Below are 26,970 nucleotides of genomic sequence, written 5' to 3'. Positions count from 1 at the left end.
GTGCTCAAAAGCAAATTCATTGATGTAAAGTACAATGTGCTATGGTGCTCAGGCATAAGTTGTTGTCACAAAGCAAAAACAATGCTATGGTGCACAGAAGTCTTTGAGTGCAGCACTGACTGCTGTTCCCGACATCTGCAGTGTAGGCTGACATACAATGAATGACTTGTTGAAACTATTATCATTTTAGCAAGCAAAATTCTCATCTTAACATCACAACACTAGGGAGTCATCATCAGGACGACACATATTTCAGATCACTCTGTTAACCCATTCAGAGTGAAAACAATTGATGGTTTAATCCATGTCACTGTGTCAGCTAGAATGCAGTGGACTTGACGGAAATAGCATTAGCAGAGGATGGTTTCGATCCATCGACCTCTGGGTTATGGGCCCAGCACGCTTCCGCTGCACCACTCTGCTGTCTTTTACCCCAAGTGGGATTCGAACCCACGATGCCTGGCTTTCGAGGTCAGACAACAATGACAGTCCACAGTGGGCAATAAACAGCTTTGAGCAGACATGTCAAAGCAAAGCACTGAAAATATGGGCAAAATTAGACAAATGCATTTATGTTTTGTTGCAACAACACTATAGTTCTCAGAAGTTTTCGGCTTATGGGCCCAGCAGGCTTCCGCTGCACCAATCTGTAATAATATTCTATATTTAAGCCAAGACTGTGTCAGTTGGAATGCAGTGGAAAAGACGTTAAAACACAGTTAGCAGAGGATGGTTTCGATCCATCGACCTCTGGGTTATGGGCCCAGCACGCTTCCGCTGCGCCACTCTGCTGTCTTTCATCCCAAATGGGATTCGAACCCTCGATGCCTGGCTTTCGAGGTCAGACAACAAAGACAATCAAAGACGAAACTATTGTCATTTTAGCGATCAAAATTCCCCTCTTAAGACCCCATTACTAGGCCACTAAGGAGTCATGTTCAAGAAGACTGATATTTCAGATGACTCTGTGGATCACTCCGTTAAACCTTTCCGAGTGACTACAATTGTTGGTTTAATCCATGTCACTGTGTCAGTTGTTCGAGGTCAGACAACAAAGACAGTCCACAGTGGGCAATAAACAGCTTTGAGCAAAAATTTAAAAGTTCTGAGCCCAGCACATTACCACTGCAGATGTAATCCAAGACTGTGTCATTTGAATGCATTAAATGGCTTTAAATCACCACAGATGGGACTTGAACCCACAATCCCTGGCTTAGGAGGCCAGTGCCTTATCCATTAGGCCACTGGGGCTCCGATTGTGGTGTTTGAGAGTCCCTGTTTGCATCACGGACATGCATGTTGTTCCTAACATGTGGACTGAATATACAATGAATTATATTCCGCTCCGCTACTCTGCTTTTCATCACCCAATATGGGACTCACACTTCTTTGTATGCACTGAAAGTATGGGGAACATGAGACCAAGACATTGATGTCGCGAAGCAAAAACTATGCTCTAGTGCTCAAAAGCAAATTCATTGATGTAAAGTACAATGTGCTATGGTGCTCAGGCATAAGTTGTTGTCACAAAGCAAAAACAATGCTATGGTGCACAGAAGTCTTTGAGTGCAGCACTGACTGCTGTTCCCGACATCTGCAGTGTAGGCTGACATACAATGAATGACTTGTTGAAACTATTGTCATTTTAGCAAGCAAAATTCTCATCTTAACATCACAACACTAGGGAGTCATCATCAGGATGACACATATTTCAGATCACTCTGTTAACCCATTCAGATTGAAAACAATTGATGGTTTAATCCATGTCACTGTGTCAGCTAGAATGCAGTGGACTTGACGGAAATTGCATTAGCAGAGGATGGTTTCGATCCATCAACCTCTGGGTTATGGGCCCAGCACGCTTCCGCTGCGCCACTCTACTGTCTTTTACCCCAAGTGGGATTCGAACCCACGATGCCTGGCTTTCGAGGTCAGACAACAATGACAGTCCACAGTGGGCAATAAACAGCTTTGAGCAGACATGTCAAAGCAAAGCACTGAAAATATGGGCAAAATTAGACAAATGCATTTATGTTTTGTTGCAACAACACTATAGTTCTCAGAAGTTTTCGGCTTATGGGCCCAGCAGGCTTCCGCTGCACCAATCTGAAATAATATTCTATATTTAAGCCAAGACTGTGTCAGTTGGAATGCAGTAGAAAAGACGTTAAAACACAGTTAGCAGAGGATGGTTTCGATCCATCGACCTCTGGGTTATGGGCCCAGCACGCTTCCGCTGCACCACTCTGCTGTCTTTCATGCCAAGTGGGATTCGAACCCACGATGCCTGGCTTTCGAGGTCAGACAACAAAGACAGTCCACAGTGGGCAATAAACAGCTTTGAGCAGACATGTCAAAGCAAAGCACTGAAAATATGGGCAAAATTAGACAAATGCATTTATGTTTTGTTGCAACAACACTATAGTTCTCAGAAGTTTTCGGCTTTTGGGCCCAGCAGGCTTCCGCTGCACCAATCTGCAATAATATTCTATATTTAAGCCAAGATTTTGTCAGTTGGAATGCAGTGGAAAAGACGTTAAAACACAGTTAGCAGAGGATGGTTTCGACCCATCAACCTCTGGGTTATGGGCCTAGCACGCTTCCGCTGCGCCACTCTACTGTCTTTTACCCCAAGTGGGATTCGAACCCACGATGCCTGGCTTTCGAGGTCAGACAACAAAGACAATCAAAGACGAAACTATTGTCATTTTAGCGATCAAAATTCCCCTCTTAAGACCCCATTACTAGGCCACTAAGGAGTCATGTTCAAGAAGACTGATATTTCAGATGACTCTGTGGATCACTCCGTTAAACCTTTCCGAGTGACTACAATTGTTGGTTTAATCCATGTCACTGTGTCAGTTGTTCGAGGTCAGACAACAAAGACAGTCCACAGTGGGCAATAAACAGCTTTGAGCAAAAATTTAAAAGTTCTGAGCCCAGCACATTACCACTGCAGATGTAATCCAAGACTGTGTCATTTGAATGCATTAAATGGCTTTAAATCACCACAGATGGGACTTGAACCCACAATCCCTGGCTTAGGAGGCCAGTGCCTTATCCATTAGGCCACTGGGGCTCCGATTGTGGTGTTTGAGAGTCCCTGTTTGCATCACGGACATGCATGTTGTTCCTAACATGTGGACTGAATATACAATGAATTATATTCCGCTCCGCTACTCTGCTTTTCATCACCCAATATGGGACTCACACTTCTTTGTATGCACTGAAAGTATGGGGAACATGAGACCAAGACATTGATGTCGCGAAGCAAAAACTATGCTCTAGTGCTCAAAAGCAAATTCATTGATGTAAAGTACAATGTGCTATGGTGCTCAGGCATAAGTTGTTGTCACAAAGCAAAAACAATGCTATGGTGCACAGAAGTCTTTGAGTGCAGCACTGACTGCTGTTCCCGACATCTGCAGTGTAGGCTGACATACAATGAATGACTTGTTGAAACTATTGTCATTTTAGCAAGCAAAATTCTCATCTTAACATCACAACACTAGGGAGTCATCATCAGGATGACACATATTTCAGATCACTCTGTTAACCCATTCAGATTGAAAACAATTGATGGTTTAATCCATGTCACTGTGTCAGCTAGAATGCAGTGGACTTGACGGAAATTGCATTAGCAGAGGATGGTTTCGATCCATCAACCTCTGGGTTATGGGCCCAGCACGCTTCCGCTGCGCCACTCTACTGTCTTTTACCCCAAGTGGGATTCGAACCCACGATGCCTGGCTTTCGAGGTCAGACAACAATGACAGTCCACAGTGGGCAATAAACAGCTTTGAGCAGACATGTCAAAGCAAAGCACTGAAAATATGGGCAAAATTAGACAAATGCATTTATGTTTTGTTGCAACAACACTATAGTTCTCAGAAGTTTTCGGCTTATGGGCCCAGCAGGCTTCCGCTGCACCAATCTGAAATAATATTCTATATTTAAGCCAAGACTGTGTCAGTTGGAATGCAGTAGAAAAGACGTTAAAACACAGTTAGCAGAGGATGGTTTCGATCCATCGACCTCTGGGTTATGGGCCCAGCACGCTTCCGCTGCACCACTCTGCTGTCTTTCATGCCAAGTGGGATTCGAACCCACGATGCCTGGCTTTCGAGGTCAGACAACAAAGACAGTCCACAGTGGGCAATAAACAGCTTTGAGCAGACATGTCAAAGCAAAGCACTGAAAATATGGGCAAAATTAGACAAATGCATTTATGTTTTGTTGCAACAACACTATAGTTCTCAGAAGTTTTCGGCTTTTGGGCCCAGCAGGCTTCCGCTGCACCAATCTGCAATAATATTCTATATTTAAGCCAAGATTTTGTCAGTTGGAATGCAGTGGAAAAGACGTTAAAACACAGTTAGCAGAGGATGGTTTCGACCCATCAACCTCTGGGTTATGGGCCTAGCACACTTCCGCTGCACCACTCTGCTGTCTTTTACCCTAAGTGGGATTTGAACCCATGATGCCTGGCTTTCGAGGTCAGACAACAAAGACAGTCCACAGTGGGCAATAAACAGTTTTGAGCAGACATGTCAAAGCAAAGCACTGAAAATATGGGCAAAATAAGACAAATGCATTGATGTTTTGTAGCAACAGCAATATAGTTCTCAGAAGTTTTCGGCTTATGGGCCCAGCACGCTTCCGCTGCACCACTCTGCAACAATACTATAGTTCTAATCCAAAACTGTGTCAGTTGTCATTCAGTGGAAGAGACGTTAAAACACAGTTAGCAGAGGATGGTGTCGTTCCATCTACCTCTGCGTTATGTGCTCAGCACGCTTCTGCTGCACCACTCTGCTTTAAATCACCCCAGATGGGACTCAAACCCACATTGCATTGATTGATTGTACAACGTTATAGTGCTCAGAAGTTGTCATCGCAAAGCAAAAACAATGCTAAGTCATTATCATGAAGACTCATTTTGATTTCAGATCACTCTGTGATCACTCTCTTAACCCATTCAGAGTGACTACAATTGTTATTTTAATCCATGTCACTGTGTCAGTTAGAGTTCAGTGGTAGAGATTTCAAAGTTAAGAAGTAAGAAGCCGTAAGCACAGGATGGTTTCAATCAATCGACCTTTGGGTTATGGGCCCAGCACTCTTCTGCTGCACACATTCTGCTGTCAGCATCACCGTGCTGTTGCATGTTTTTTGTTGAAAAAGACATTTGAGACATTATCGTCACTGTTTTTCTAAACAAACGATTCTCACTGAAAATGACATGACACACACACAGAATCCCCACAGTGAAACGTTCACCTATAAATGCCATGTGGGTTCGAAACAAATAATACTACATGAGCCTTTGCTGCTGTTGCTATACGAAGCCAGATAACTTGTAAATTATGTTTTACTGATGTTTTGACCGACAGATCCAATTCTTTCTCACTCCCAAGGCGTCAGATAACTCAGCTTGTTCAGTGAAAAGTTACAAACGCATTCTGTTGTTTATAGTAATTTCGAAGACTTGTGACAGTCACCTCTTGTTCCTTTCGTGTATTGGTGCAGTTATTGACTCAGGCTCACTGCAAATCACTTATTGTGTGAAAATATACGTCAAGCCTCATTGAACTGTCGAGTTGAAGTGTTTTATATTTAGCGTTTTCTCTTTCATGGAGGATGGACATTCCTCCTGCTGCCCATTCAAGTTGAAACAACTCCAGACTCCAGCTCACAGTAAGATGATTATCTTCTGTTTACTGCTGTTGTGGTTGTAGTTGTTGTGAAGGATAGTCATGCTATGAGGCTCTGTGGCTGGACACAGTGTTATGGCACTAGAGACATTGAGGTATTTTCAGGCATTTTTGTAAGCAATTCAATGTTCCAGACATAAGACAGCCCCCAAATCCTTGCCACTACATCATCACCCGCTAATGCTAGAATAGAATAAAAGGAGGGAGAGGAGCAAACAGGAAAGTATGAAGAAAGAAAGAGTATTTATGTTATGAAGGACGTCACTGGAGGAGTCTGAGGAACTGCACTGAGGGATGAGTGTTACATCTGAATAAAAAGGAGGTGGGGAGAAAGAAAAGGAAGAATATGATCTATGTTTTATAGCTTAAAAGATAAATATGACAAATGGAGGGAGGGAACATAAAGATGAACGAAGGATGGCGAGACCAATAAACAGTAACCCCTGTTTGGATGTATAAATAGTTGTAAATTTGTTGGTAAATACAGATGTAAATATAAAGTTTGTTTGAAATGCTACAACAAATATACCAACCACAGTGTGCTTAAACGTAGAAACAATATTAATCTCAGATAGTCGGTGTAATTGAGTGAGACAATTACATGAAAATTAGAAGTATCAATTAAGCCACTAAGTTGAGGTAATTTTACCTGGCCTTAGTAAAATGACTTTACTTTAAGGCTTTTGTACTCTTTTATAGTCAACATTCACATTCACTCATCCAAGTTTGAACAGTATTACTCTGCAATTAAACCTTTTTTTCGATGCTCTCTATTGGATAATAAAAAAGCTACCAGGATGCCCAGTCCCGTCGTATTTACCTGACAAATGCATTTCCACTTTACTGCTTAATTATTTCATCAACAAAAAAAAGTTTAAAGTGGGTATGAAAACATGTTTTGTGATACTGAAGAAAATTAATCATGTTTGATGCCTCCATTCAGCCTTTCTAATCCACCATAGCTTTTGTGAAAATATTTTGAAATAAAGCCCAGTTCATCATGAGGGGAAATTTAGAGGGGGAGAGGAGGGAGAAGGAAAGGAGATGGGTTTAGAAAGAGAAAAGATGAAGTAGGACAAGAAGGAAGAGGGTAGCGGTTACAGCACAAGGTGTTGACCAGACAAGAAAAGAAAGAAGGAGGAGGGGATGGAGGAGTGAACTAGGAGAGGAGCTCTGTCCTAAAGATGGAGCGTCTAAGAGGGCATTTCAGATGTGCCTGATATGTAAAGGTTAGTCAAGACTTCTAAAGTGGAAAGTGTAGTAGCATGAACAGAATGTGCCTCCACTTACACAAGTGTCTGGTACAGCCTCCCCTCTGCCACCAGTTTCCTATTCCCCTTGAGCTACAGTGGCCTGAAAGTGACACAAGGGAAGTCACATTTTAACTAAATAAAGAGGAATAGGATGACGAATTAGTGCAGAAATCCGGATGAGAGAGCATGAACAAAGTACGTTTTCAAAGTAAAAAAGGTCCTCACTGATCGTTGGCAGTATCTTTTTCTTATATCTCTCTACAGAGTAGAAAATTGGTGCTGATACCGAGGAGTGTGAAATGAAAAAAAAATGGTGGAAATGGATAGTCAGAAGAGGGGGAGAAGGACAAAACTAGAAGGAAGAATCAGAGAGAAGGGAATGTGATATTCATGTAGCAAGAAATACTACAGCCCAGGAAAAAGGCATTTTTTCCTGGAACGACACGGAGGAGGTGAGTGAGGTGGAGTGAAGCTGAAAGGGTGTGAGGGCTGGTGGGGGGAGACAGGAGAGAAGGAAGGGAATGAGTTTAATAGGGAAGGATGGAGCAGGTAGTGAGTTGGAGAGTGAGGAAAAAGCCAGGGATGTTCAAACAACATGGAGGAGAGGCAGTGGCAGAAGTTAGAGAGTTTTATACATTTCACAATGTAAAACAGATTATGACACTTTTTAAAATCCATAACAAATGTTATGTAAATGTATGTTTTAGTCATATTATTGCTGCAGAAAAAAATCAGATTTATTTTTCTAAATGGACGTAGGCCATTCTAATGAACATCATATTTATATATGTGTATATATATATATATATATATATATATATATATGTATATATACATTTAGATTTGATGGTCAATAACTTAACAAAAAAAACCTTTCATGAGACAAAAGGTATGCAGACATTACTGACATTTGCCACAGAGTGAAAATGCCCATCACTGCAACCTTGGAAGAGACAGTCTGGACATCATTGTTAAAATTGAGACAGACATCAGAATTGGGATAACAGCAGGTGGGGGGAAAATGTGCCATGGTTCATTGACAGAAGGAATAGGGCCAATAGCTAAAGGGGTTAAAGAACCAGACAAGATGGAGGCAGGGCTATTATTGGCAAATTACTGTAAGATAGTGAGGAGGAAATAAAGAAAGGGAGGGTGGTCAGAAACAAGGAGGAAAAGGGAGGAGGTGGATGTTGGCATTCAGGGTGGCTGGGCAGAGAGGGAGGGAATGAGGGAACAGCGGAGAAGCAAGGAGGATAGGGGTGCCTGCCTGGGGGGCTATGGTCGAACAATTAGGAAGAGGAGGAGGAGGAGGAGGAGGAAGATAGGGGCTGAGGCTGCAGGTCTACAGGCTAGACAAGACTATCTTCCCTCAAGGGAACACAGCTGCTTTTTGTTTAGAGAGAAAGACACAAGAACAATCCACTGGAGAAAATAGGCCAGACAGACAGATGGATGGGGAGATCGAGGGATTGAGAGATAGCGGGAGGGAGGGATGGAGGGATGGAGAATGGGAGGGACAACGATAGAGAGAAACAAAGAGAATGAGAGACACCCAGGGGGATCCTGGGAAGTCCAGGAGGATTTGAGCAGAAAGGGACAAGGGATGAGCACTTGATGAAAAGATAAAGAGAGAAAGAAAAGGTGAGAAGACGATTCAGAGCAGCTCAGAATGAGGGATTACCATTAGTATAAGATGGTGGCCGGCTGTCTGACAGTGAAAGAGAAAGGAGATGTGGTTGAAAAGAGAAAAAAAGAAGGCATGAAAATGATTCCTGTGCAATTGCTGTATTCACATATTCTCCTTGCTGCTTCAACTTGAAAAATTATCAAATGTTCACCTTGACTCACCTGGTCAATTAACTTTGCAGACAGAAGCAGATTGGCTTCATATTTCCTCCATGTCTGTCATGAATGTGTGTGTGTGTGTGTGTGTGTGTGTGTGTGTGTGTGTGTGTGTGTGTGTTTTGCTTTCCCTCCCCTGTTAAAGATTAATGACATTAAAGTCACTATTATATAAATCAAACTGACGGGAGATGTAGAGGCGAGGTGGAACAGCACTAAATCAGCCGCGATACGTACTTGTCACGAAGAGATAAGAGTGAATTCTTGCCAAGCTGAGCTGTAAATAACTGAGACGTCTTGTTCAAAGTCTGAAAAAGAAAAATGTTGTTCTGGCTGCGTCTTCTAAAGTTTAACTTTGTTTTCATGTGAAGCTGAATGCACAGTGAGGTTCTGAGAAGAAAGAGACGCTGACTTACGTTCAAGCAGAAGGCAGGGATTCAGAGTTTTTCCCTACAGGCTTTACCAAAGTTTATATTAAGTTTACGCAGTACTTTTTCAATATTGAACTGAGTATATTAACTTTTACATGCTCCTCTTTTCTACCAGGCTTTAAAACACCTTGTCATACACAGTACATTTAGATTTCTCTTTCCCTTGCCAGCAAGTGATGTACAGGTATTTACTTGCCATGCTGGCTGCGTGCAGGCAGTGTCAGTCGGTCGGTTGGTCCACCTTGTTTACATTTATTATACCTGCTGAACATCAGCATTATCACTGTGAGCAGGTTAGCATGCTGACATTTAGCTCAAAGCACCACAGTGCCCAAGTAAATACAACATATCATTATACTGTATTTATACATTATTATATTATATTAAGGTGTCAGGACAATATTCTACTATGTCATGTGCTTCTGCTTCATGCTTAGTCTCATCTATAGACTTTATTACTGAACGAGATTCAAGGAGGTTGTACCTGCATCCGGTTCAAAAGTATTTTAGCAGACTTCATTAACATTCGGAGTATCAAAGCAGCAAACCCCTGTTTCCAGTCATTTTTGTCATTTAGTCACTTTTAAACACCTGATTTGTTAAAGTTTATAGCCTGTTATGTTTTATTCTACATTGCTCTGTTTACAATAGTGCAGATATGAAAGAGAAAACAAAATGCAGCGAATCAACTGACAAAAATGTGAATTGACTCAGGGGCTTCTCAAATCCCTTCTTGTCTAGAAGTCGTTTTACCTGCAAATTATCAAATCAGGGCTCACTTAGCTGTAATGCACTTCTTGGAAATTAGTGTTCTTTAAATGTAAACACGTCTGTCCTGCTTGAATCCTTGTGTGAGCTTAGATCCAAGTTTACTGTAACAAATATATGTCTAAACTGGCTGCAACATCTTTTCTTGTTTCCTCGTTCTACACCTCGGCACGTTTATTTACCATTCCACAACTCAAAGATGTATCCTGCAGACACAAAGCATCAACAGTTTGTCGTCAATGTGGCCAAATATGGCTCTGACCACCTGTGTAAATGTGATTTGGATGTTTAGACTTACAAATGGACTTCATCGGGGGGGGGGGGGTTTCAGACCCTAATCTGATCACTTGCTACACATGCTCCCACCAGGTTTAAAGGGAGTCTGTATTTCATCTACAGACAGTAATGGCAGTAATGGCATCCACCAGATTGACTGTGTGGCTATAAAACTCAGTCCTTACGGTTTTGATGTAAATCTTTCGATGTCTTTCTTTTGACTCTGGCACATCCTTTCCTTAAAAAGAACTTTGAGGTGCTTTGGATGAAAGCGTTCACCAAAGAGCATATATATCATCCAGAGAAATAAAGCAAAACTGTCATAAAAAAACAACCTTTAAGACAAGTAGAAGGAGAATAAAGAAAACAGAGAGATGATAAAGGTTTTGATTCATGAAAGAAGATGAAGAGGGAGGGGATTTTTTAGAAGATGTGAATTAGTTGGAAATGCAACAAAAAAATGGAGAGATGATACGGTATAAGTAAAATATGGAGCAAGGAACAGAAGTAAAGAGAGAGATAACTGCACAAATGAGAGCTCTGCATGTCATTTAAAAGCAGGAGAAGCGCTGAAGAAAACTTAATAATGAAGGAGTATTACATTAAATAAGGGATGGAGGGAGTGAGCAATGTGTACGCTGCAGGCTGCAGACTCCCCATTTATATTCTTCTCTGCTCTGCCCCAAGGGGCCTGCTGATTGTATGTGTGTCCATACGTACAGTATCAGCATGTATTTGACTCTGTGCTTTGGTCCCTGCAGTTTGGTGTGTGTGTGTGCACGCATGTGTCCATATAGGTGCTGTTTTTTTTCTCTGTTTGATGCATATGTGCTTCCGAATCTTTCGCTGTGTGTGGCAAGTGTGTGTGTGTGTATGTATATGTGTGTGTGTGTGTGTGTGTGTGTGTGTGTGTGTGTGTGTGGGTGTGTGTGTGTGTGTGTGTGTGGGTGTATATGATGAGATGAGATTAGACTTCCTGCAGGCCTGTAGTTCCATGGAGGCCATCTGAAGCAACTAGGAACGTCAGGAATGTGGGAACAGTGATATGCTAAGCTTTCTCTGTCACCACAATTACATCTTTGCCTCATCGTAGGAGAGGAAAGGAGAGGAGAGGAGAGGAGAGGAGAGGAGAGGAGAGGAGAGGAGAGGAGAGGAGGAGAGGACAGGAAACAAGGAGTTGAGAATAAAGGCAGAGACATGTCGAGCACATCCACACCTTGTTTTGAACATCCTTTTTCAACCTTTGTTGCTGCAAAGGTTGCCAAACTCTTTGTATCTCAACATCAACCTGAATAATTTCCAGTTAAAACCTTTTTATAGAGTTTCTAAGACTTTTAAAGTTATTTGTCCCACCGTACCCTGAGAGCCGAGTTAAGTCATGTATTTATAGAATATCGCAGCATGCCACACAGAAAACAAAGAGCTCTGTTCTTCCACCAAGATGAAGAAAACATTCCCAACTCTTATCTGAGACAAAAGTGCAAAATCAAAAAAAACCTGGGATTTATTGTGATTTAAATAAACAGTGAAAGGCAAGACCTTGACTGTGCTATGACAGCAGACACTAGAAATATTAGGACAAAAATGTTGATAACGGGATTGACATTTCGAGACCATGCAGTAGTGTAGTTCTTTTTTAATTCAGCACAATTTGTTGGACCAGCAGTGTCTGATATGTCACATTGAGTTGTGCTGCGATTATAGGGCACACTCAGTGTGTATTGTCAGGATGACTGGATTTATGGACTAGTTTTTATGTTAATTTAACTTGAAGGAAAGGAGTTAGGCCAAAAGTCAGGAATACCCTGACTCACACCCCATGGAGTTTTGTAAACAAATACAGTTCTACATGTATGTTCGTTTGCAAGTTTGTTAGTTGGAGAGAAGACATTTACTGGTCTCCTGACTTTTGCCATCTGTTGTTTTGTGTGTATTCCTGTCAGTCTGTTCATTCATTTTTTCATCTATTTCTGACATACTTAATTTCCTCTGTAATTTGGGAAAATTAAAGTGATTAGCCCAAGGAGAGGAACAACAATTTGCTTTATTTGTTAAACATAATATCTTCGTCCAGAGTGTTGCTACTATGCCAAGTTATTGAACTATAACGAGTGCAATTTCTCAAAGTTGCATGCAAAGATTCATCATCACTTTAAATTGGTCACGATCAGACATTTGGTGTATGATACATCTTATTATATATAAATATAAATATCGCCACGGAGCCAATCAGTGTATTTTCTGAAATGTCAGGACACACTTTAAAAATCCATAATGCAAGTGGTGTCTGCAGACCGACAGATGGAGAAAGCGAAAATCCTCTCTCCACCTGATAATGCTGTGTGAGGCACTGCAGTCGGAGTAAGAAAAATGAACCAAATGTCATTCGCTGTGTTTGAAATGGAGAGTGAAGACTGAGGTGTGGTGTTAGTGAGTGTGACAGTAGGTGATGTTCTCCTGTGGCACTCTGCTCTCCAATTGTGGCTGGTAATTAATGGCTACAGGTTCATTACAAGCAGCTATAGTCAGCCATGCTGCCAGCATGCCCGACGCTATTAGTCAGACTGATAGATGCACACATGCAAGTACAACACTAACAACACTTTTCCAATAGTTCAGACACTGTTGTGGTTTTCACTCTGGCTCAAATAATGTTTTACCTTTTTTTTTCCACCCCTCCTTTTCCTGATTGCTCCCTCTTTTCCTAAATCCAGAAGACATCTTTATCCTCCAGGCAAAAGACAAGAAGAACCCTCTGATCTACGGACTGTTTACCACCTCTAGGTATGTGCAGAAAACAAGGGAATTCACTTTAGTAACTTTAAATGGCAATTTGAAATCTGTGCACACTTGTTTAAGAGTTAAATGTAGCAGTATGACGATGGGCGGGAGGCACTGGGTGTGTCTTTAATTTCCACTGGGTGGAGAGTTTTCATTCCTTTAGAGATCGCTCATAGTGTAAAGAAATGAGTTGAGTCATTTGTATTGATTAACAACCCCTGCATATATCAGCTTTTTTGTGCAACAGTGCAGTACAGCAAGCACTTTCTTCCTTTACGTGTAAAAGAAACAACTCTAGATTAAAGAGAAGAGAAGGCGTTTCATCTCCTACTTAAGGTCTCATAGGTGTAAATGTGACAACATTTATACTGCATACATTTTTTCATGAATATGATTTCCTTAAAATAAACACTGATTGTTGATCGAGGGGGTTGAAAATCTAACTACTGCACTTTTGTGCCCCCAAGTAGCAGCGTTGGGTACTGTAACTGTTTAAATATTGTTATGTTATGTTATTGCTGTGTTACATCTCCTTCAAACAACTGTATTTATTCAATTTTCTCGCCAAAAACTATATTTTACATTTGAATATATCATGATAATGTTGTAATTTACCTTCACCCATTTTTATTGAATAGAGCTTGAACACAACATAATGTAACTCAATGCAACCTCCATACATTAGCTCTGCTCTTCTACTAAGCAGGACTGCGCTGGCCACACTGTTGACAGTCAACATTACGTAACTCTCTTGCTGACGATTTCAACACGGATTTGCCAACAATGTAGCATTATCAGGGAAGAGATAGGGTGCACAAGAGTGTTAAAACACAGATGTGTAGTACTAGTTTGCACATGTGGAGTACTGATCAGGCAGGATGTATGGATCGGGTAGCGAGCAAGTGAGAAACGTGTTGTTGTTTATGTAGCGTTAATGAGCTGATTGTATTATAATGTAACTGGATGGATCATAGACTAACATACTACTTGATACTTGATCCACCATTTGAGAATTGTACCAGAGGCGTTTCCGAAACTGTTATTAGAATAACTGGAATAACTTGGAATAACTCTACTAAAACATTTTCAAAGAGTGAAAGTAACGTTTTACATATGAAATACAGGCAGTTTTTTATTTTCATATAAAACAGATGTATGTTATCATATGGAGAATTACTGTACCTTACAAAGTTGGAAGTTCTTTGAAATTAATCTTTTTTGTTAAGACCACAAGAAACTTTGAAATTTAGAGAAAAAAAAACATGACAAATTGCTGAATACACAATGTATTGTCAAATGAGAACAACAGGCTGTGCAACTAGAAACTTTTTTGAAAAACAAGTCAAAGCATGGAAAATATGAAGCAGCACTGAGAAGGGTTTGATTAGAGTCCATAGACAATATGCATTGTGAGTATCTACAAAATGGTTATTTGCTCGCATGTTGTTGTGAGACATAACAGAGAGGAAGAGAAAAGCATTCAGAAGAAGTCAGACAGACGGATGGATAGAAAAAAGTCTGATACTCAAAAAGAGAGGCTCTCACTAAGTCTGACTCACTGAAAGACAGATAACAGCTGGACGGATACAATACATATACTGTAGAGGTGACACCAATTAGTGAAATATTTTACTTTCCGATCTAAGGAGCCTGATCGACTGACAATCTCACAGTCAAATCATCGCAGGGATGGGAAATGTAGTAATGAAACAAAGGATCATTCATGAATAACATCATAGCATTGTCAGAGCTCTAGATTTATTTTAAATTCATGAATGATTCTCTAAAATCAGCTGAGGGAGGCAGGTAGAAACAGTTGTTTGCAGCTTGCGTCTATTTCTCCTGTTGATTGTCCCTAGGCTTCCCTGTTGTTTCCCTTTTGTCTGTACAATGAGGAAAATGGATTAGGGCCGCTGCATGTCAGTACTACGGACTGCGTCTTAACTACACACATATAAACACACACACATACACACACACACACACACACAACAAACTATGCTGACCATAATTATTCTGAAACAACAGCTAAGCAATAGTAACGTGTATCTCAGCCAATAATGGGGATCTAATAGCAAGGAAAAAAATAGACATGATTCAACAATCAGTTGATTCTTTGTCGGGAGCACCAATAATATACTGAAAAATAAGCACTGGCTGTAATAAAGTGGGGGGAAATATAAAGCGAGGAAAAGCCAGAACAAATGACCGAGGGAGCGACAAACTGCAATTTCTCATTTCCTCCAAACTTACAGACGGCACCACACGCTCTTAAAATAACCCAGTTTCTGAGGCGTACGGCAGAGCTCTACAGTAGCAGCAGCTGTATGACGACATTTGGCACGGCGGAGCAGGGAGTTGGTCTCATTCTGGGTTTTGGAAAGTGTCTGGAATCTCAGCGGGGAACGGACAGAAATCCAAAGCATCACTCAGGGTGGGGTCCCAACCACAGAACTGCTGGGAGCAGAAAGGTCATTCCCTCTGAATGGAAACTTCTCTCTCTGGTTCACTCATGAATCCACACACGTTTTTGTCCCGTGTGATGAAGTCGAGAGTGTAGAATGTGGATCTGTCCGCTACGGTTTGCTTGTATCATTTTGTTTTTCATTTGATCATTTCTTAATTCGATTCACCATCTATCACATGCAATATAGATAAATAGAGAGATTTCTTTTGGTAAGGTGCTGATTTGGAGAAGCTGTTGTTTGTTCATTTGTTCATTTGTTTTCATTCCTTCACTCACTCATTCATGTTCATTTATTAACTTATCTGCTTATTCATTCATACATCCTTTCTGATATATGTTTGTTTGGGTATCTCATCTAAGATATCATAACTGGTCAAATAATTCAAAAATGTGAGGAATTGAAATTCAGATTTAACAGCTAAATTCTGTCCACACGTGTGGATTCTCACCCATCACTTATGCCATCTGATGTGATGATAATCAATTGAAAAATGGAAGCATCTCACTGCAGGATTTCATTGTTTTCTGATTTGTTTTCTGGTGGGTTTCCTGTGTTGATTCACTTTACATAGAAATTCACCAAGGGCACCAGGATTTTAAGCTTATGTTGAAAGAATTTGTCCTTTTTGAGGTGCCGCTTAGCAACACACTAAACTCCATCCCAACTGCAGGCCCTCAGTGTGACCATTTGACCTTAGTGGAGAAAAGATAACTTCCCTCCAAACATGTGTATGTGTTATTTATCTGAGCTGAAGGAAACCACCCTGATGCATCACAACACTGCCTTTCTATTATTCTGTTTCTAGCCACTCTGCTCGTCAAACACAACTTGAATCTGTAACCCAGATACAGTTAGCCCAAACATGACCATGATCTTAATGCAGTGGATGGGATGTGTTGTGGTGGGGACTGATGTGCTGAAACCAGCGAATTCATCCAAGCTGGACTTTGGGTTGACCTACATTCAGTGAATTGATGGGTTCAAGCTGAAAAGCCACAATGACTCACAGCTCTTCATACTGTACATACATACAGCAGTTCACTTTCCTATTTAATTTACTGCTGTAAGACCATTGCAACTCATTAAAGCTCAGGTTATGTTTTGATTCATGCCCGCTGAAGGATGGAAAGATCATATGAGTCTGTGATGAATGAGACTCTCCTTTCTTTCTGGTCTCTCAATAGTGATATCCTGAACGGTTCAGCAGTGTGCGTTTACCGAATGGAAGATGTAGTTCGAGCTTTCAAGGGAAACTTCCTCCATAAGGAGGGACCTCAGTATAAGTGGGCAGAATTCACAGGCAAGGTGCCCTACCCGCGACCAGGAACTGTGAGTTACTCAGGCAACTGTTTTAAAGTTCAATTATACCACATGTATTGAAAAAGAAATTCTCAGTCTCTTCTAGACATTCTGATCCTTTACTCTCTCTCTCTCTCTCTCTCTCTCTCTCTCTCTCTCTCTCTCTCTCTCTCTCTCTCTCTCTCTCTCAGTGTCCCAGCAGCACGTATGGAAGTTACAGCTCGACCAGAGAATATCCTGATGACGTCATCTTCTTCAGCAGGACTCACCCGCTGCTGCAGGTTCAGCTGATATTTCACTTTTTAAAATTGCATCAATCTAATTTAATTAGACTGTGGCCTATTTTAGAGTGGGGTCAAGCATACTTTACCTCTATTTTTGTCCCAGTTCTTAAGTGAGATAAAGATATTAAAGTAGCCGACAGTCCAACACTGATACATAATACTACTGTCAATAAAATACATCACATTGTTCATAAACATGACACAACTGTCCCACTGTTTTAGGAAAATGTGCTGCCACTGGGAGAGCGCCCCCTCCTGGTCAGAGTGGGTGTTCACTATAAATTCAGCAAACTGCTGGTGGACAGAGTGGAGGCCGTGGACAGCACCTACGATGTCCTGTTCATCGGCACAGGTAGAGTGTGTGCGCTGCACATTTTCACAAAGTTTTAGAGGGCTTAAGATTGTGTGCTTTGCATTTTAACACCAATATGTGTTTTGGGGTTTTTGTTCTCGCAATAAACGTTTAGTTTTTTTAATTCTGCAGACTCAGGCCTTATGCTTAAGGCCATCCATCTGCCCAGAGAACACGGGCAGAGTCAGGAGGTCACTCTGGAGCAGCTGCAGGTCTTTCAGGTACAGAAAACTCTTTGTGTACAAAAACACTATGTAATCTACATACCAATGATTATGCATGTTTCACCATATTTATTAAATATTATTGACTACTGTGTACTGTGAGTTTCAATGGTCGGCCGACTGTTCAAACAATATGGAAATTAATGGAAACCAATATCTTAAACAATCTGGAACACTACAGTATGCATTGCTGACATTGCAAATTGTCAGCAAAAATGTCAAGCATGCTATATTTAAAAAGATACATCTGGCAAAAACACTGGTATGCTCCTTAAAATGCGAACACATAGAGGAAACAGCATGATCGAATCTCCTATTATACTGTATGTTGTGTTTTCCCAGCCATGAACCTAACACAAATACATATACTGTCTACCATTCACTTTAAATGTAACAAAGACTTTGATCCAAAATGCTCAAACACATTTTGCATAAATTCTACAGCTGCATATAGTTATCATGTCAGACTGTAAAAGACCACAGCTCACAATGTTCACAGTTCAGCTCAATATTAATTCCACTGGAGGCTCAAGTTCAAGTAAAAACTCCTGACAGATGTGGTTGCGATTTCTTTGTCTGAGCGAAGTTTGAGTTTGTTTTTTCTGCGCTCCATTATTTATGTATGTGCTTTGTAAAGCCCTTTTAAAGTGATATGGATGATTACCAGACTATGAGATCGGTCCTCTAAATTATTTTACACGGTTTAGAAGTATTGTGGTTTTCAGCCGCACCCAAAGAGTTTCAGACAAATTCCTTATTTTTTCCTTGGCAATTTATTCAATATGTTAGTTGACCTTTTCTTTTATCTAGCTGTCTGCCTGTTTATCTATCTAGTGCAACAATTCCTTCTTTTTTTGTCTCAATTTAAACTTGATTTCTTTTCTCTGTTTCTCGCAGCACAAATCACCTGTGACAGCCATGACACTCTCAAAGAAAAAGGTAACAAATGAGAGAGAGAAACAGAAACTCATTTTCAAACTTCCAAACTCCCCTACACACACACACTCACACAAATGTGCACAACATCACACTTATCACTCATCTCTCCACCTTGTATCTCCAAGGACAGCTTCATCACCAGTTGCTATGGTTACCCTACCTCAGTCGGTGCAGTAATGAAGGGAAGCCACACACAGAAATACACTTTGCATTATTAAAGTAGTCCAGGTTTCATGAAATAAAAATCTGAAGCTGGTACACACACATCGAGATTACAAAAAGCAAGCATCACCTTGTATCTCTCTTTCTCTTATTCTCTCTCTCTCACACACACACACACACACACACACACACACACACTCCCTGTAGTCACACAGTGAAATTGTTACAGTGTGAGTTGGATGTGTGAATCAGAGAGTGAAGACATATCTGGTTTAGTGGTTGACTGTCAATGCCTCTCACTGTTTTTCGGGAGCAAATAGAATGCCCTCTTTCTCTTTTGGCTCTCCTTCATTTCACTTCATTCACTCTTCCTCTTCCCCTAATATTCTTCACTCTGCCTCCTTCATCTGCTTTCTCTTGCATCTCTATTTCTGTTTCATCCCCCTCCTCGTTTCCTCCTCCTCCAGCAGTGGTTGTTTGTGGGCTCCAGGGAGGGTGTGTCCCAGCTGGCGCTATACCAGTGTGAGCTGTACGGTCAGGCCTGCGCTGAGTGCTGCCTAGCCAGAGACCCCTACTGCACCTGGGATGGACACGCCTGCAGCCCCTACATGCCCACCGTACGCAGGTAGGCATGACGAATTGGATCTGTTCATCCAAACAACACTAATGTTGGATATCTTTTACAAGTACATATTGTTTCCCCTCTAAAGACTGAATAGCAAAGGAAAAACACATGGAATCGAGCTTCTCAAATCAGATCTAAACCACATTTGTTGATACTTTGAAATGTGGCTCCAATTACATCTGAACTCAAATCGTTCTGATTAGATTTCAAGCATTATTAGACCGGCACGTGGTTCCTTTGCAAATTAGGACAAATAGATATATTTCAACTAAATTTGCAAATGTTTATGGTGACGCCCTTCCCTTTCCTATAGTACCACCATCATCACCATCAGCCAAAAGTATCACTTTTCACACACAAAATCCAATATTGTGAAAGGCAGATTTCCCAAGCAAATTTATTCTCCCAAGTGGATTTGACCTTATTATTCATATGTCTGTATTGTCAGTGCATTGTTCGTCAAGTCAAAGACTTCCACATCACAGGGTGTAATGAACTGGGGCGACTAGCAGGTTGTAATTCTTTGTTTTTTAATTTGATGTCTTCTTCCCCACAGAAGGAACGCTCGTCACTTAGGGGAGGATGAGGATCCACTTACTCAGTGTGTCAGACAAGGAGGTGAGGAGCTATTTATGTTTTAGTATTGGTTCATTCAGCAATACTTACAGATACAGTCACAGTGGTGTAACCTTTGGCAGGCAATTACTGTAACATTTGAACTTTACAGTAATAATGCCTCAGCTATAGTAAGATACATTTAGGTGAAACTAGTAACAGCATTCTAGTCAGATTTATTTATATGGCCCAACACAACAAATATATTATTGAATATGTGATGAGGGAGCTTTACAATCTGCACATCATACCGCTCCCCTTCATCCTGAGTAACTCCAGATAAACTCCACAAATGAGTAAAACACACTGAAAATAACAGCAATGTAAATGTATTTTGTAAACTATGCAGAAATATAAATAATATAACAAAAGGAAGCCATCATAATGAAAATGGAGCATAAAACAGATGTCTAACCTGTCATATCTTTCTTTCAATGTCATTCAGCCGGGCTGCAGGTGGAGGCGGAACAGAGGATGATGATGGTTGCCGAGGGCAACAGCACCTACCTGGAGTGTCTGCCCCGATCCAGACACGCTGCTGTTACCTGGTACAAACAGGCTGGAGAGAACAGTCCTGAACTCAACCAGGTATCCCCACACACACACACACACACACACACACACACACACACACACACACACACACACACACACACATTTTACTGTAGCACTGTTATTTATGTTCTCATTTTTTTAAATAAAGGAAATAAATACTGGAGGATAAACTTGTCCAGTAATCTCTAAAATTTCCAATACCACCCATCTACTTTAATTAAGAATGCAAGTAGCATCACTTTCTTCAAATACAGCGTCTGCTAATAACTGCAAAGACAGAGTACTTTTCAAGTGTATAACTTTTTTTTTACGACATTAGCCAGACTGCCAAATACACAAAAACGCAAGTACTGAGCATTCATCTGCTCTCTCTCTTTCTTTCTCTCCTCAGGTGGTAACAGGTGACCAGTTAGTGGTGATCGAGCGGGGCATCCTGATTCGTCAAGCTGAGCTGTCTCACGGCGGCGTCTACCACTGCCAGGTGGAGGAGCACGGCTACCACTGGACCGCCGTCACTGTCCGCCTCGCTGTCTGGAGCCCCTCAGCCAATCGCCTACTTGCTTCCTGGTCTGCCTCCTCTTATCAGAGCGTCGGATCCCAGCCCTGGTACGAGGACGTGATGGCGCTGATTCACCCCGGAAACCTCGGCCAGCACTGTCGGGCCCTGGGATACCGCCCCCCACGCAACCAGCGTCGCCATGGTGATGTCATGGCAGAGCCTAAGAAGGAGAAAGAGAGGGTGGAGAGGCACAAGCACGGGGGAGGAAGAGGAGGAGGGGGAGGAGAAGGAGCAAGAGCAGCGGGGAGGAAGAGCAGAAGCAAGCCGCAGCAGAGGGCACCGAGGAGTGCTTGAATGTGTCGCGAACAGGAGGGCAAATTTTCAGTGACTTAAACACACACACACACACACACACACACACACATATATGTTAACGTCCACATTAAGACACATACATGTACACGCACACACACTTAACTTATACACTGAGACACACACATACTGTATGTACAGAGACTATGACATGCGCATGCACTTATCTACAAACAAAAAAGGCATCCTTTCATTATAGTGACAAACTTTCAAACTAAGCTACACATAAACAAACTGAAGTATGTACAGGAGGATGTGAACAAAAAAGACAAAAGACTTGTGAATAAAAAGGAAAAAGTAAAACACCTTAGGCTGCTTAGTATGTTGAATGAAGGATGAACGCCACGTCCAGATCACTCAGTTTAACTGACTTTGTGTCGTGGCAAGGATATGGGGAAGAATGCTTTGGAGTCAAAGTTTCTACAGAGAGAGATAAAAGTCCGAAAGTAAATATTCAGCATTTGAAAAATCCTCCAACCCCTCTTGAAATGAGTGCTGCCCTAAAGGACCATACTGGTGGCTTTGCATGTTTTTGCCCATTGAGTCTAAAAACACATACACACTGCCCATTATTCTCTAAAGAAGAACAGATGTGTTTAGATAGATTCCGTACCTTCCAGGCAGACACTGGTTTCCATTAAATCTAGTACGCTTTGAAAACCATCCCACAGAAACATCTAAAATGCTTCAGAATTCAGAGTTAGGTTATTGCAGTTGCAAGCCGCGTTTTCCAAACTACTCTGTGTTGCTTTCAAATTCTAAGCATTTGCTTTTAGAGAATTGACGTTCCACTGCTCAAAAGATTTTGATTGACAAGTAATGTCATCGGAAAGTCAAAGCAAGAAGACAAACATGCAAACATGGCTGCAGTTCACTTTCAGAGTATCTTTGAACACATGAGCAGAGACTGTACTTAAAACAGCATAACAACTAAAAGATGTAAAGTAGAAGGTAAAAGAGAATATTCTCTGTGTGTTTTTTAGAAAATAATCATCAGTGATAGTTAAAGGGTTTTGAGAAGGTAATGTTTGCTGTAGGTTGTGAATAGCAGTAAATAGCACTGATGAGTATTGTACATCCTTTTCCCCTAATGGATATATACCGATACTTCACCTACAGTGTGAGTTTTGATGGTTTCCTCAGATTGGTGGTCTCTGACCGCAAAATGACTGACCGTGACCACAAAGATGAAAGGAAGAGAAAAGCAGAGCGACAGCTTTGATGAGGTTACAGATCTACTTTCCCAGGATGCTGCAGCTGCACAGACACACTACAGGAGATATTTCCATTATGTTCTCCTCAAGGTTCAGAAATGTACACAGACAAATCTGGAACTGCCAAGCAACAGAGAGCTTAGTATAGGTGTGGGGAAAAGTGAACAGAAATGAAGCCACAGGCGATCTGGTGTGTTGTATAAGGTCAGAAAAATTCCTATTTTGAGTGTTGGTTTAGTTTGCCTGAAGTCCTACATGAGTACAGTGTATAGATTTAGGTAATAATGTTTATTGTTACGTAGGACAAAAGAAACATCTGCACATCATCTCTAATAAACAAATTTTGTTTTTGCTTCATAAGTTTCTGGGAAAAGAAATGTTTAGCTGCTATTAGATGAGGTACAATCAAGCCTCTCCAGTAACTGCAAAAAAACGTCTTCCTCCTGACATCAACATTGAATCTGTTTCAATAGTTTTAGTGAGATTAAGCGGCATAACCATGGACATCATTACATTATGACATTTTGGCAAAACACAGATATTTGAATTGATAATATTTCAAATCATATTTCTAGCAACTGGAGACTGAAATTTTAGAGTCTCTGTATCTATTGGACAAACAATTTGTTTTTACTGTAACTTTGGTCATGTCTGTTAAATCAGTATACTGGACCGTGTGGAATGTCAAGACGCTTTTAAAAAGATGTTTCATGAGTGTTTGATAAGACGTGGACAAGAGGCCCGAAGTATGAACTGAACCAAGAGACTCTGTACAGATCATGCATGTTTTTCAACCTATGGTTCACCACCCTAAATGGGCCATTGGTGACTTTGAGTAGGTTCCAGCTCACCTAAAGAAGTGGAGTAATTTATTGCTGGTCCCGTAGCTCCGACTGGTCATGAAATCTGGCTGTAAATTATAAAGCAGGCCCGATGTATAATAAAGAAGCCTTTATTCCACAAAGTTGGAACTTGAGAAAGTGCTAAACAGGACCGGCGTCGAGTGGACTCTGACGTGTGGTACTTTAGCAACTTCAGTGACTTTGCAAGGCAGTAAATTGTGATTTGTTCTTAACGTTAAATCAACACAACTTGTTCCACCTCTATTTTACTTTCTTCTCAGTGGTATTTATTTGTTTAGTCTGGAAAAAAACTGCTTGTTTCAGAAGTTGGGAGGACAGATTTTTTGGGGAATACCTCAAGCTCCCAAATCAACCAAGTCAACCTTGATGTCTCATAAACTAGATGCTTATTTAATTATTGTGTTGATCTGTCTTTGTATGTATGTACTGTATGTTTGTGTGCCCTTACATTGAAGTCTGCACAGTACTTTTCTTTTTTTTCTTTTTCAAGATTTCCAATTGTTAACATCTGCTTCTGTTGATGCACCTTCCCACCTGTTGAAATTAGGATAAGTCCTGCCATGGTTATTTTTTTTTGAGAATCTGGCCCATTCCACAATTGTTTCTCTGACAGTTTAAGTTGTTTCCCAAATACAAAACAAATGCTGAAACAGAACGGATCTGATAGAGCAACAGTGCTGTAGTTTACAGAGAGAATGGACAGGGGAAAGGAGAAAGCCAGATAGACTCACTAAATCAAAACTTAGGTTTATTTGATATGGTTTCTTGGACGATGCATTTACATGCATGGATTAGTCCAATAATAACAGCCTCTCAAAGTTTTATATATTTAACTTCATCCCACAATGATGTTGCTGAGCATGCAATTCCGGCAATAGTAGAGTAAATACATCCTGCTGGGTCTTGTAGGATCCCATTCTTTGCATTGCTGGTTGTATGTATTTCTGCATTTCTGGATGTGTGTGCTTGTACAGTATGCATCTGTGTGTGTGTGTGTGTGTGTGTGTGTGTGTGTGTGTGTGTGTGTGTGTGTGTGTGTGTGTGTGTGTGTGTGTTTGATATGAGTAGGATCACAGTGAGAAGAGCTGAATCTAAAGTTTAGAGGCCAAGCCAGTAAATCTACCAAACGGGTAACACAGCAATGTATGGTAGACCCTTTTGATGCTGTTAGAAAAATAAACCTAACCGACACAGAGCAGAGAAAGCCCGCAGAAAATTAACATGGGCCTGGCTACTTGGCTTTGGCCACATGAAAGAGCTAACCAGCGCTGAGCTTCTGAATATGTGTGTTTGAGTAGAGAGAGAGAAAGTTTATATGGGAGTGTGTTGAATGTTGAAAGGGTACAAGTCTTCGGGACAGCCACTCCTCAAAAATGTTAAAGGGTGTGAGGGTGAGTGTGACGCTGGCAGTATGATCCAAATGAAATCAGGATTTGGTGTCTTCTCAAATTGAGTTAGTTTGTGAGCATTCACAAACAATATTGTATGAGTCGTAGCCACTGACATACTGTCTGGGCTGTTGACCACCATGATCATTGTTAAAAAAAATATGTTACATCAACGTCCTCCTCAAAACTCCCTCCCTGCTAGCTTCTGCTGCACACTAGCATCTTTAACTCAACGAATTTCTTCATATCAGCCTTTCTGAAAAACATGATACTGGTGTTTTCTGTTCAAGATAAAAGGCTAGTGTATTTAAACATGAACACTGTGTTACTTTAACCAAGATAATGGCAGTTAACATAGCAAACATAGCCAAATGTGACGCTTGTTTTCGGGCGCAAAAGCTAATTTTGCTTTTGAGAAGATGACAACTTTTATTTCATTTTGAGTATGCTGCCTGAGTAAGCGAGTCTTTTTTGTCTGGGCTCTCACACAAATGTGCATCAAATTCAACAACCTAAAGAATATGAAAATAATAAAGCTTGTAGGGTCTTCGGCTTGTGGATGTTGTGTGTGAATATGAGTGTGCAATGTGTGTATATGTGTGTCCAATGCCACACGATTAGGAGGCAGAACTCCTACAAGACCTTTTCAATGATGGAGCATTGCGTCCATTGTGTTTCCCTCAAAGATATTGGTGCAGAGCTGCTCCTCGTTCATTTACAACGGCCTCTTGTGTTTTACTCTTTATTACTGTAATTACATCTCAGTGTCAATATTCGTCCCTTGTGATTATCCTGAATGACTTCTTTGCAGACAGAATGAAATAGTCTTCAACTGATTTCCTCTCATGTGCCGGGACTTTGTTTTTCTCTTTTTGTAGATATGTATAAAGGTCTGCTTTCAATTGAGTATGTTTGTGTTTTGTGGTTTATTGTACCAATAACAAATATATACAGATACTGAACCACACAGAAACACGTATATACAGTAGATATAACATACAGGTGAAGATATACGGCCCACGTTAAGGTAACAAAAACACGGCTCTTATTTTCAGGTGATTATAAACAAAAGAAAACAAACTTATTAAAATGATGTTTCATTTCTGCCAATACTTCTCCCTAAATGCTAAAGACTGTTCCTTTAAATCCTGGTTGGATTATTTATGTTTTGTCATAAAGGTTGAAAACCCATCAACAAACACCACTTTTTTGCGCACAAGCCTGAAAATGACCCTATGATCCTATCCTCTGAAGTGCTACTCTTTGAAGTTTACTGTCAGAATTAGTCTAAAAGCTACTGAGCCAAATTCATCAATTTTTCTATTACCTTTTTTATACATTTTACTGTTCTGTTCTGTTGAGTCATGAGGCTTTATGCTTTTAAACAATGTAAAGTTTGTCAAGGTTGAACATTCAACTAATTTAATCCCAGATAATGTAATCCCTCTCATCCTCTATTCAGACCTCAAGGCTGCTCTGTTTATAAAAAGACAACATCAGCAAAGTATACCAGCTTACATATTAAACGTTTATTTTTTAAGCCGCATATGCACAAACAGGTTTGGAAACAAATTTATTTTACAGGGATACATTCCATTCCAGTGGCGTTATTCCTACACTTTGTTCACTCCAAAACGGTAACATAACCATACAACACCAAACCACTATCCATGCCTGCCAAAGTGACCACATATAGTACTTTCACATTTAATGTACAACAACTGGTATGTTCTGCTGAGCAATCTTCTGGGAGACAGATGCGTTCCAATCGAGCTGGATAACAAACCTTCCCTTCAGTTGTTGAACTGTTTCCAAACTGTTGTGGTGGTATCGAGGGGGTCAGCAGTACATCATTGTTTTCTGCTGTTTGTTTATAATGCCATCCATGCACACTAGTTTTGAAACTTGACTGGCTCCGGTCAACTATATGCAACTGCGGCTTTCCATTTAATTTACTGCCGGGCTTCACTTTGTAGACAGGAATCTCCTTGAGGAAATTATTGGACTGACCTCCAGTTTGAGAAACAGGATATCACAGCAAAACAG

At 40.8% G+C, this 26,970-nt stretch overlaps 1 protein-coding gene and 3 non-coding genes across 5 annotated transcripts in view; 1 reads left to right on the top strand and 3 right to left on the bottom strand.

Annotated features, from left to right (window-relative positions):
• sema3h (sema domain, immunoglobulin domain (Ig), short basic domain, secreted, (semaphorin) 3H) overlaps positions 1–25,830 on the top strand; it is a 94,233-nt gene extending 68,403 nt beyond the window's left edge. The window contains exons 9-18 of one of the 2 annotated variants that reach the window (XM_068733013.1): positions 12,999–13,068; positions 16,718–16,862; positions 17,024–17,113; positions 17,339–17,468; positions 17,601–17,689; positions 18,590–18,631; positions 19,264–19,418; positions 19,975–20,036; positions 20,479–20,621; positions 20,980–25,830. In XM_068733013.1, the coding sequence (XP_068589114.1) occupies positions 12,999–13,068; positions 16,718–16,862; positions 17,024–17,113; positions 17,339–17,468; positions 17,601–17,689; positions 18,590–18,631; positions 19,264–19,418; positions 19,975–20,036; positions 20,479–20,621; positions 20,980–21,441 (1,388 nt within the window). In that variant the 3' untranslated portion in view covers positions 21,442–25,830. Of the gene's footprint in view, positions 1–12,998; positions 13,069–16,717; positions 16,863–17,023; positions 17,114–17,338; positions 17,469–17,600; positions 17,690–18,589; positions 18,632–19,260; positions 19,419–19,974; positions 20,037–20,478; positions 20,622–20,979 lie in introns of both variants that reach the window. The other variant, XM_068733012.1, reaches the window with a different exon arrangement.
• trnam-cau (transfer RNA methionine (anticodon CAU)) lies at positions 721–792 on the bottom strand. The gene has a single exon. It is a non-coding gene; the product is annotated as a tRNA-Met (tRNA).
• Positions 1,179–1,251, bottom strand: trnar-ccu (transfer RNA arginine (anticodon CCU)). The gene has a single exon. It is a non-coding gene; the product is annotated as a tRNA-Arg (tRNA).
• On the bottom strand, positions 3,007–3,079 carry trnar-ccu (transfer RNA arginine (anticodon CCU)). The gene has a single exon. It is a non-coding gene; the product is annotated as a tRNA-Arg (tRNA).
• Positions 25,831–26,970: the final 1,140 nt, after the last annotated feature.

This window comes from Cebidichthys violaceus, unplaced genomic scaffold (genome assembly GCF_023349555.1).
Source record: "Cebidichthys violaceus isolate CVI_PGR_0920_01 unplaced genomic scaffold, fCebVio1.0.p SCAF_6, whole genome shotgun sequence".
NCBI classification, from domain to species: domain Eukaryota; kingdom Metazoa; phylum Chordata; class Actinopteri; order Perciformes; family Stichaeidae; genus Cebidichthys; species Cebidichthys violaceus.
This window is presented reverse-complemented; position numbering and strand designations above follow the sequence as displayed.